Raw genomic sequence first — 13,196 nt, forward strand, 5'->3', positions numbered from 1 at the left:
CTGGTGTTCTTCCATGCCGTCCATGGGAGGGGTGCGTCACTTGAGTGGGTTGAGTCACTGACGTGGTCTTCCTGTCTGGGTTGGCGCCCCCCCTTGGGTTGTGCCATGGCGGAGATCGTTGTGGGCTAAACTCGGCCTTGTCTTAGGACGGTAAGTTGGTGGTTGGAGACATCCCTCTAGTGGTGTGGGGGCTGTGCTTTGGCAAAGTGGGTGGGGTTATATCCTGCCTGTTTGGCCCTGTCCGGGGGTATCATCGGATGGGGCCACAGTGTCTTCTGATCCCTCCTGTCTCAGCCTCCAGTATTTATGCTGCAGTAGTTTATGTGTCGGGGGGCTAGGGTCAGTTTGTTACATCTGGAGTATTTCTCTTGTCTTATCCGGTGTCCTGTGTGAATTTAAATATGCTCTCTCTAATTCTCTCTTTCTCTCTTTCTGTCTTTCTCTCGGAGGACCTGAGCCCTAGGACCATGCCTCAGGACTACCTGGTATGATGACTCCTTGCTGTCCCCAGTCCACCTGGCCGTGCTGCTGCTCCAGTTTCAACTGTTCTGCCTGCGGCTATGGAACCCTGACCTGTTCACCGGACGTGCTTGTTGCACCCTCGACAACTACTATGATTATTATTATTTGACCATGCTGGTCATTTATGAACATTTTAACATTTTAACATCTTGACCATGTTCTGTTATAATATCCACCCTGCACAGCCAGAAGAGGACTGGCCACCCCTCATAGCCTGGTTCCTCTCTAGGTTTCTTCCTAGGTTTTTGGCCTTTCTAGGGAGTTTTTCCTAGGGAGTTTTTCCTAGCCACCGTGCTTCTTTCACATGCTTTGCTTGCTGTTTGGGGGTTTAGGCTGGGTTTCTGTACAGCACTTTGAGATATCAGCTGATGTACAAAGGGCTATATAAAAATACATTTGATTTGATTTGATAAAGTAAAAAAAAAACAAAAAAGTAACACAATAAAATAACAATAATGAGGTTATATACAAGGGTCAGTGTGTTGGGGTAAATGTTAGTAGAGGTTAAGTGACCCTCCTCAAAGCATAAGTGTCGACCAGTAACCCCAGGAACCTGGTAACCCACCTGGTGGAATGTACTGGCAGGATCCAGAGGAGTTGACCAGGACGTTGGTGTGGAAGGTAGCATCAAACCTCTCGTCTGCACTGGAGGAGAGAAGTGAAGAGACACAGATTAATGATCTGATAGATGTTGTATGGAGGGTAACTAAGTCTGTTGTCATGGAGATAGAAATAAAGAGAGAGAAGAGTGAGAAGAGAGAGAGATAGAGAAAAAAGAGAGGAGAGAGAGAGAAGAGAGAGAGAAAGAAGAGAGAGAGAGGAGAGAGAGAAGAGAGAGATAGAGATAGAGAAGAGAGATAGAGAAGAGAGAGACAGAGAGAGATAGAAAAGAGAGAGAGAAAGAAGAGAGAGAGGAGAGAGAAGAGAGAAAGATGGAAGGAGAGAGAGAGAGAGAGAGAAAGATGGAAGGAGAGAGAGAAACAGAGAGAGGAGGAGAGAGATATATATCTTAGAGGGCTCAGTACTGAGCTAGACAGACAGTGTGTATATTATTGATCCGGTCCTCCTTCATAAAGGGTTTCATCAGAGGTGGCTCAGCGTGTGGTGGGACTGGCATCAGAAACACTACCATCAAACTGTGATCCATCAGAAATACATCAGAACAAACACCATATATCACAGATATTACAGCCTAGACTAACCCCCCACATCCCTGTTCACCCCCTGCATTCCTCCTCATCTCCTCATCCCTCCTCACCCCCCCCCCCCCCCCCCCCCCCGCATCCCTCCTCACCCCCCCTGCATCCCTGCTCATCCCATCCTTACTCCCCAGATATATATTAAAACATTTTTGGGGGAAAAGAGTGATTGATTGGATAAAATTGGCTTTTGACCTTCACTGGTAAATATTGCTTCTACAGATCAGATCCTACCTTAAGTGCCTAGAGGGTAGGATTGAGAGATTGTTTCCCATTATGAGAGCCAATGAGTAATAAATGAAAGTGCTCATCTTCCCGAAAAAGATGACAATTCTCCTGATTCATGCAGATGTCCATTAGTCTGTTTAGAAATGATGAGTGGTTACGTGACTGATGCCACAAGAACAGGAAGTGGATTGGAAACAACCTACATTATTGGCTGACGCGTAACAAGCCCTTGCGCTAAATGCAGGCAAAAAAATGACTGTAACCAAACCCAAAAGAACACATCAGGATTTACATAATTTAATGTTGATTTTTCGCTGCATGTCCCTGTCATAATCGGATATGATAATTGTTCCATTTGTTCAGAGGAAGCTGCAGGCATGGTTGTTAGGATTCGTCCAAACATCGCCAATCTCCCATATGGCACCATATTCCCTAAAGAGTGCACTACTTTTGACCCATGGGCCCTGGTGAAAAGTAGTACACTGAACAGGAAATAGAGGGTCGTTTAGAACACTCTGATAATCACCCGGTCCATTGTCCAAGAACAAAGGTTTCTAAAGTAGCAGCGGTGTAGAGGCCTGCTGAATACAAATGACTAATGCTGGTTAGGAAGTTATAAATCATTTTTATTTATTTTTTGTTTTCTTGTTCTTCAAACCATCCATCCACACTGTTGTAGGCTTGTACCTTGTACAGTGTTTCTCTGTTTTAATCAACATTTAGTAATTTAATGAATTGATTCATGTTTTTTTAAACTACATAATCCAACTAGAGCATGTAGGTGTATGACTATGAATCAATAATCATATTAAACAAGACATATGATTCACATTAATATGACAGAAGTTGTTTCACAAAGGTCAACAAGGTGCGTGGGGGGTAATGGTGTAACACACCTCAAAAAGGAAGTAAGCTCAAATTAAACATAATGTTTATCCTTTTTATACATGAGTATTTGTGTGTCACACGTCATAAGGAAAGCATTGTATTGGGTTTCAGACAGACAAAAGGGAATACATGTACAGAATACAAACACTTTATTCCTTCAATATCACAGCTTTCTCCTTCAGGTAGAAGCTCCTATTCTACTCTCTACACTGCTTATAGAAATGTCCTCTCAAAACACTGTGTAGACAATGTGTGTGTGTGTGTGTGTGTGTGTGTGTGTGTGTGTGTGTGTGTGTGTGTGTGTGTGTGTGTGTGTGTGTGTGTGTGTGTGTGTGTGTTGTTTCATCCTGTGAAAACACTACAGATAGAAACACAATGACTGGTTTTCAGAATCTAGGTCTCAGAGAACTCTCAGGAGGGAAAGGGATATATTCTCAGATTGATGTCTTGTGTCACGACAGAGAGTCCGATAGGTTCATATGACGGGTACACTGAAGTCACCATGGTATTGTATATGAAGACAGCAGGCTTACAGCTCTACATTACTCAGGGAAGTCACCATTGCAAGTTGAGAGCAGAAATGGAAATATCTTAGCTACTTCCCTCAGGGATGTTTTATTTATGTCATACGTCTCACCTTCTCACTCTCTAGTATGTGAGGAAAGGATCAGGTAGAACGATTACAGGGAAAGATATAGATCATCTGCAGGAACTGACTTTTCCTACATATCTAACTTCCTGTTCCTCTTCCTGTTTGTGTTCCTTCCTTCTTTCATTCTTTTTCCTTCTTTCCCATCTGTAAATCTTCAGCTCCCGCCATCTATTCTTTGTCCAGGACTATAATGTTAGTGATCGCTGATCCTGACCATCACCTGCTTAACGTTCCGTATCATCCTATTAGATGCACACACACACACACACACACACACACACACACACACACACACACACACACACACACACACACACACACACACACACGCTCACACACCCCCACACGCCACCTCATAAAGAACACCTCCATCACCTTAAACAACGTAGCACAGACAACATATGACACCAATCAACTTCAACACCATGTTATCTTGTTGTCCGTACTCCATTACAAGTAGGGAGTGAGTCAGTGAGTCAGTGAGTCAGTGAGTCAGTGAGTCAGTCAGTGAGTGAGTGAGGGGGTTATCAATGCATTGACATCATCATCTTCTCTCTTGTTATAATGCCTCTTTCATCCACTGACAATTAAAATTACCAGCAGAAATTACACTCCGAGTTCGGAACGGCTTTTAACGTCAACTGTAATGACGCTGTTAAAATGTGCTCCTGGGTCGGAGTGAGGCATGGAGACAAATGGTTCTGTAGTGGGTGTTTTTAGTACATGGTTCTCCCCGTTGTGTACTGGGCTTTTATTGGTTCAAATAGAAAGGCCAGACATTCTGTGTTGTTTCTTCTCCTTCAGAGTCATAACCCTGATCCATTGGAATGAGTTACTTTTTGTCCGTCACATACTGTACAAACTATTCTGGAGTAATACTACAATACGGGAATACGGCACGGTTGGAACATTTCTAAAGCTGTGACAACAACCCTCTTAATAACTTCCTGGCTACATAAAAATGTGACATATCTCATTTCAAAGCAAGTGTAGCCCATCTGAAAATATGTTCCTGAATTTTAATTGTGAGTCATGCCTTCTCTTCTCTTAAACGTAATTGGAATTTTCATCTGCAGCTCGTCCCATAATGGTTGGAGCACCATCTTCTCCCCTCCATATTCTGTCCATTTCCCTGGATAAATAAGGCAACAGAAATCTGTTTTCTCAAAGCAAGTTTAGCCTTAATCTGGAAGCCTGTTCCAGAGGTCCTGAGGCAATGAGGTTTAGCTCTCAGGGATGCAAACACAAGTGGACAGTTTTCACAGGCTGTCCTGCTGAATCTGGGCCGAGAGCTTCAAGTTCCTCGGTGTCCAAATCCCTAAGGACTTAAAATAGTGTGACAGCACCTCTTCCCCCTCAGGAGATTGAAAAGGTTTGACATGGGCTCTCAGATCCTCAAAAAGTTCTACAGCTGTTCCACTGAGAGCATATTGACTGGCTTCATCACTGCTTGGTATGGTAATAGCACCACCTTCAATCGCATGGCGCTACAGAGGGGGGTGCGGACAGCCCAGTACATCACTGAGGCGGAGCTCCCTGCCATCCAGGACCCCCTGCCATCCAAGACCCCCTGCCATCCAGTCTCTATGCACACTCACAGGGCCCTACACACACACACACAATAATTTGCTCACATACATTTATACTGACTACACAACCACTCACATACAAGCTGCTGCTAATGTATTTATCTAATATCCTGTTGCCTAGTCACCTTACCCCTATATCTACCTCCATCACTCCAGTATCCCTGTCACCTTACCCCTATACATATGTACCTCCATCACTCCAGTATCCCTGTCACCTTACCCCTATACATATCTACCTCCATCACTCCACTATCCCTGTCACCTTACTCCTATACATATCTACCTCCATCACTCCAGTATCCCTGTCACCTTACCCCTATACATATCTACCTCCATCACTCCAGTATCCCTGTCACCTTACCCCTATACATATCTACCTCCATCACTCCAGTATCCCTGTCACCTTACCCCTATACATATCTACCTCCATCACTCCAGTATCCCTGTCACCTTACCCCTATACATATCTACCTCCATCACTCCAGTATCCCCTTACCCCTATACATATCTACCTCCATCACTCCAGTATCCCTGTCACCTTACCCCTATACATATCTACCTCCATCACTCCAGTATCCCTGTCTCCTTACCCCTATACATATCTACCTCCATCACTCCAGTATCCCTGTCATCTTACCCCTATACATATCTACCTCCATCACTCCAGTATCCCTGTCACCTTACCCCTATACATATCTACCTCCATCACTCCAGTATCCCTGTCTCCTTACCCCTATACATATCTACCTCCATCACTCCAGTATCCCTGTCTCCTTACCCCTATACACATCTACCTCCATCACTCCAGTATCCCTGTCACCTTACCCCTATACATATCTACCTCCATCACTCCAGTATCCCCTTACCCCTATACATATCTACCTCCATCACTCCAGTATCCCTGTCTCCTTACCCCTATACATATCTACCTCCATCACTCCAGTATCCCTGTTCTCTTACCCCTATACATATCTACCTCCATCACTCCAGTATCCATGTCATCTTACCCCTATACATATCTACCTCCATCACTCCAGGATCCCTGTCTCCTTACCCCTATACATATCTACCTCCATCACTCCAGTATCCCTGTCTCCTTACCCCTATACATATCTACCTCCATCACTCCAGTATCTCTGTCACCTTACCCCTATACATATCTACCTCCATCACTCCAGTATCCCTGTCTCCTTACCCCTATACATATCTACCTCCATCACTCCAGTATCCCTGTCACCTTACCCCTATACATATCTACCTCCATCACTCCAGTATCCCTGTCTCCTTACCCCTATACATATCTACCTCCATCACTCCAGTATCCCTGTCACCTTACCCCTATACATATCTACCTCCATCACTCCAGTATCCCCTTACCCCTATACATATCTACCTCCATCACTCCAGTATCCCTGTCTCCTTACCCCTATACATATCTACCTCCATCACTCCAGTATCCCTGTCTCCTTACCTCTATACATATCTACCTCCATCACTCCAGTATCCCCTTACCCCTATACATATGTACCTCCATCACTCCAGTATCTCTGTCACCTTACCCCTATACATATCTACCTCCATCACTCCAGTATCCCTGTCTCCTTACCTCTATACATATCTACCTCCATCACTCCAGTATCCCCTTACCCCTATACATATCTACCTCCATCACTCCAATATCCCTGTCACCTTACCCCTATACATATCTACCTCCATCACTCCAGTATCCCTGTTCTCTTACCCCTATACATATCTACCTCCATCACTCCAGTATCCATGTCACCTTACCCCTATACATATCTACCTCCATCACTCCAGTATCCCTGTCTCCTTACCCCTATACATATCTACCTCTATCACTCCAGTATCCCCTTACCCCTATACATATGTACCTCCATCACTCCAGTATCCCTGTCTCCTTACCCCTATACATATCTACCTCTATCACTCCAGTATCCCCTTACCCCTATACATATCTACCTCCATCAATCCAGTATCCCCTTACCCCTATACATATGTACCTCCATCACTCCAGTATCTCTGTCACCTTACCCCTATACATATCTACCTGCATCACTCCAGTATCCCTGTCTCCTTACCCCTATACATATCTACCTCCATCACTCCAGTATCCCTGTCTCCTTACCCCTATACATATCTACCTCCATCACTCCAGTATCCCCTTACCCCTATACATATCTACCTCCATCACTCCAGTATCCCTGTCTCCTTACCCCTATACATATCTACCTCCATCACTCCAGTATCCCTGTCTCATTACCCCTATACATGTCTACCTCCATCACTCCAGTATCCCTGTCTCCTTACCCCTATACATATCTACCTCCATCACTCCAGTATCCCCTTACCCCTATACATATCTACCTCCATCACTCCAATATCCCTGTCTCCTTACCCCTATACATATCTACCTCCATCACTCCAGTGTCCCTGTCACCTTACCCCTATACATATCTACCTCCATCACTCCAGTATCCCCTTACCCCTATACACATCTACCTCCATCACTCCAGTATCCCCTTACCCCTATACACATCTACCTCCATCACTCCAGTATCCCTGTCTCCTTACCTCTATACATATCTACCTCCATCACTCCAGTATCCCCTTACCCCTATACATATGTACCTCCATCACTCCAGTATCTCTGTCACCTTACCCCTATACATATCTACCTCCATCACTCCAGTATCCCTGTCTCCTTACCTCTATACATATCTACCTCCATCACACCAGTATCCCCTTACCCCTATACATATCTACCTCCATCACTCCAATATCCCTGTCACCTTACCCCTATACATATCTACCTCCATCACTCCAGTATCCCTGTCACCTTACCCCTATACATATCTACCTCCATCACTCCAGTATCCCTGTCACCTTACCCCTATACATATCTACCTCCATCACTCCAGTATCCCTGTCTCCTTACCTCTATACATATCTACCTCCATCACTCCAGGATCCCTGTCACCTTACCCCTATACATATCTACCTCCATCACTCCAGTATCCCTGTCCCCTTACCCCTATACACATCTACCTCCATCACTCCAATATCCCTGTCACCTTACCCCTATACATATCTACCTCCATCACTCCAGTATCCCTGTCACCTTACCCCTATACACATCTACCTCCCTCACCCCAGTATCCCTGTCACCTTACCCCTATACACATCTACCTCCATCACTCCAGTATCCCCTTACCCCTATACATATCTACCTCCATCACTCCAGTATCCCTGTCACCTTACCCCTATACATATCTACCTCCATCACTCCAGTATCCCTGTCTCCTTACCCCTATACATATCTACCTCCATCACTCCAGTATCCCTGTCTCCTTACCCCTATACATATCTACCTCCATCACTCCAGTATCCCTGTCTCCTTACCCCTATACATATCTACCTCCATCACTCCAGTATCCATGTCACCTTACCCCTATATCTACCTCCATCACTCCAGTATCCCTGTCTCCTTACCCCTATACATATCTACCTCCATCACTCCAGTATCCCCTTACCCCTATACATATGTACCTCCATCACTCCAGTATCTCTGTCACCTTACCCCTATACATATCTACCTCCATCACTCCAGTATCCCTGTCTCCTTACCCCTATACATATCTACCTCCATCACTCCAGTATCCCTGTTCTCTTACCCCTATACATATCTACCTCCATCACTCCAGTATCCCTGTCTCCTTACCCCTATACATATCTACCTCCATCACTCCAGTATCCCTGTCTCCTTACCTCTATACATATCTACCTCCATCACTCCAGTATCCCCTTACCCCTATACATATCTACCTCCATCACTCCAGTATCTCTGTCACCTTACCCCTATACATATCTACCTCCATCACTCCAGTATCCCTGTCACCTTACCCCTATACATATGTACCTCCATCACTCCAGTATCTCTGTCACCTTACCCCTATACATATCTACCTCCATCACTCCAGTATCCCCTTCCCCCTATACATATCTACCTCCATCACTCCAATATCCCTGTCACCTTACCCCTATACATATCTACCTCCATCACTCCAGGATCCATGTCACCTTACCCCTATACATATCTACCTCCATCACTCCAGTATCCCTGTCTCCTTACCCCTATACATATCTACCTCCATCACTCCAGTATCCCCTTACCCCTATACATATGTACCTCCATCACTCCAGTATCTCTGTCACCTTACCCCTATACATATCTACCTCCATCACTCCAGTATCCCTGTCTACTTACCTCTATACATATCTACCTCCATCACTCCAGTATCCCCTTACCCCTATACATATGTACCTCCATCACTCCAGTATCTCTGTCACCTTACCCCTATACATATCTACCTCCATCACTCCAGTATCCCCATTCCCCTATACATATCTACCTCCATCACTCCAGTATCCCTGTCTCCTTACCCCTATACATATCTACCTCCATCACTCCAGTATCCCTGTCTCCTTACCCCTATACATATCTACCTCCATCACTCCAGTATCCCTGTCACCTTACCCCTATACATATCTACCTCCATCACTCCACGGATCCCTGTCACCTTACCCCTATACACATCTACCTCCATCACTCCAGTATCCCCTTACCCCTATACATATCTACCTCCATCACTCCAGGATCCCTGTCACCTTACCCCTATACACATCTACCTCCATCACTCCAGGATCCCTGTCACCTTACCCCTATACATATCTACCTCCATCACTCCAGTATCCCTGTCACCTTACCCCTATACATATCTACCTCCATCACTCCAGGATCCCTGTCACCTTACCCCTATACACATCTACCTCCATCACTCCAGGATCCCTGTCACCTTTCCCCTATACATATCTACCTCCATCACTCCAGTATCCCTGTCACCTTACCCCTATACATATCTACCTCCATCACTCCAGTATCCCTGTCTCCTTACCCCTATACATATCTACCTCCATCACTCCAGTATCCCTGTCTCCTTACCCCTATACACATCTACCTCCATCACTCCAGTATCCCTGTCACCTTACCCCTATACATATCTACCTCCATCACTCCAGTATCCCCTTACCCCTATACATATCTACCTCCATCACTCCAGTATCCCTGTCTCCTTACCCCTATACATATCTACCTCCATCACTCCAGTATCCCTGTTCTCTTACCCCTATACATATCTACCTCCATCACTCCAGTATCCATGTCATCTTACCCCTATACATATCTACCTCCATCACTCCAGGATCCCTGTCTCCTTACCCCTATACATATCTACCTCCATCACTCCACTATCCCTGTCACCTTACTCCTATACATATCTACCTCCATCACTCCAGTATCCCTGTCACCTTACCCCTATACATATCTACCTCCATCACTCCAGTATCCCTGTCACCTTACCCCTATACATATCTACCTCCATCACTCCAGTATCCCTGTCACCTTACCCCTATACATATCTACCTCCATCACTCCAGTATCCCTGTCACCTTACCCCTATACATATCTACCTCCATCACTCCAGTATCCCCTTACCCCTATACATATCTACCTCCATCACTCCAGTATCCCTGTCACCTTACCCCTATACATATCTACCTCCATCACTCCAGTATCCCTGTCTCCTTACCCCTATACATATCTACCTCCATCACTCCAGTATCCCTGTCATCTTACCCCTATACATATCTACCTCCATCACTCCAGTATCCCTGTCACCTTACCCCTATACATATCTACCTCCATCACTCCAGTATCCCTGTCTCCTTACCCCTATACATATCTACCTCCATCACTCCAGTATCCCTGTCTCCTTACCCCTATACACATCTACCTCCATCACTCCAGTATCCCTGTCACCTTACCCCTATACATATCTACCTCCATCACTCCAGTATCCCCTTACCCCTATACATATCTACCTCCATCACTCCAGTATCCCTGTCTCCTTACCCCTATACATATCTACCTCCATCACTCCAGTATCCCTGTTCTCTTACCCCTATACATATCTACCTCCATCACTCCAGTATCCATGTCATCTTACCCCTATACATATCTACCTCCATCACTCCAGGATCCCTGTCTCCTTACCCCTATACATATCTACCTCCATCACTCCAGTATCCCTGTCTCCTTACCCCTATACATATCTACCTCCATCACTCCAGTATCTCTGTCACCTTACCCCTATACATATCTACCTCCATCACTCCAGTATCCCTGTCTCCTTACCCCTATACATATCTACCTCCATCACTCCAGTATCCCTGTCACCTTACCCCTATACATATCTACCTCCATCACTCCAGTATCCCTGTCTCCTTACCCCTATACATATCTACCTCCATCACTCCAGTATCCCTGTCACCTTACCCCTATACATATCTACCTCCATCACTCCAGTATCCCCTTACCCCTATACATATCTACCTCCATCACTCCAGTATCCCTGTCTCCTTACCCCTATACATATCTACCTCCATCACTCCAGTATCCCTGTCTCCTTACCTCTATACATATCTACCTCCATCACTCCAGTATCCCCTTACCCCTATACATATGTACCTCCATCACTCCAGTATCTCTGTCACCTTACCCCTATACATATCTACCTCCATCACTCCAGTATCCCTGTCTCCTTACCTCTATACATATCTACCTCCATCACTCCAGTATCCCCTTACCCCTATACATATCTACCTCCATCACTCCAATATCCCTGTCACCTTACCCCTATACATATCTACCTCCATCACTCCAGTATCCCTGTTCTCTTACCCCTATACATATCTACCTCCATCACTCCAGTATCCATGTCACCTTACCCCTATACATATGTACCTCCATCACTCCAGTATCCCTGTCTCCTTACCCCTATACATATCTACCTCTATCACTCCAGTATCCCCTTACCCCTATACATATCTACCTCCATCAATCCAGTATCCCCTTACCCCTATACATATGTACCTCCATCACTCCAGTATCTCTGTCACCTTACCCCTATACATATCTACCTGCATCACTCCAGTATCCCTGTCTCCTTACCCCTATACATATCTACCTCCATCACTCCAGTATCCCTGTCTCCTTACCCCTATACATATCTACCTCCATCACTCCAGTATCCCCTTACCCCTATACATATCTACCTCCATCACTCCAGTATCCCTGTCTCCTTACCCCTATACATATCTACCTCCATCACTCCAGTATCCCTGTCTCATTACCCCTATACATGTCTACCTCCATCACTCCAGTATCCCTGTCTCCTTACCCCTATACATATCTACCTCCATCACTCCAGTATCCCCTTACCCCTATACATATCTACCTCCATCACTCCAATATCCCTGTCTCCTTACCCCTATACATATCTACCTCCATCACTCCAGTGTCCCTGTCACCTTACCCCTATACATATCTACCTCCATCACTCCAGTATCCCCTTACCCCTATACACATCTACCTCCATCACTCCAGTATCCCCTTACCCCTATACACATCTACCTCCATCACTCCAGTATCCCTGTCTCCTTACCTCTATACATATCTACCTCCATCACTCCAGTATCCCCTTACCCCTATACATATGTACCTCCATCACTCCAGTATCTCTGTCACCTTACCCCTATACATATCTACCTCCATCACTCCAGTATCCCTGTCTCCTTACCTCTATACATATCTACCTCCATCACACCAGTATCCCCTTACCCCTATACATATCTACCTCCATCACTCCAGTATCCCTGTCTCCTTACCTCTATACATATCTACCTCCATCACTCCAGGATCCCTGTCACCTTACCCCTATACATATCTACCTCCATCACTCCAGTATCCCTGTCCCCTTACCCCTATACACATCTACCTCCATCACTCCAATATCCCTGTCACCTTACCCCTATACATATCTACCTCCATCACTCCAGTATCCCTGTCACCTTACCCCTATACACATCTACCTCCATCACCCCAGTATCCCTGTCACCTTACCCCTATACACATCTACCTCCATCACTCCAGTATCCCCTTACCCCTATACATATCTACCTCCATCACTCCAGTATCCCTGT

General features: G+C 45.4%; 1 protein-coding gene across 1 annotated transcript in view; it reads right to left on the reverse strand.

Moving 5' to 3' along the window:
- The window catches only part of LOC106610372 (neuronal acetylcholine receptor subunit alpha-7), a 78,661-nt gene that overhangs the window by 15,051 nt on the left and 50,414 nt on the right, over positions 1-13,196 (reverse strand). The window contains exon 5 of the mRNA XM_082974076.1: positions 1,088-1,167. Within this exon, the coding sequence (XP_082830202.1) occupies positions 1,088-1,167 (80 nt within the window). The remainder of the gene's footprint in view (positions 1-1,087; positions 1,168-13,196) is intronic.

This window comes from Salmo salar, chromosome 04 (genome assembly GCF_965601325.2).
Source record: "Salmo salar chromosome 04, fSalSal1, whole genome shotgun sequence".
Classification (NCBI taxonomy): domain Eukaryota; kingdom Metazoa; phylum Chordata; class Actinopteri; order Salmoniformes; family Salmonidae; genus Salmo; species Salmo salar.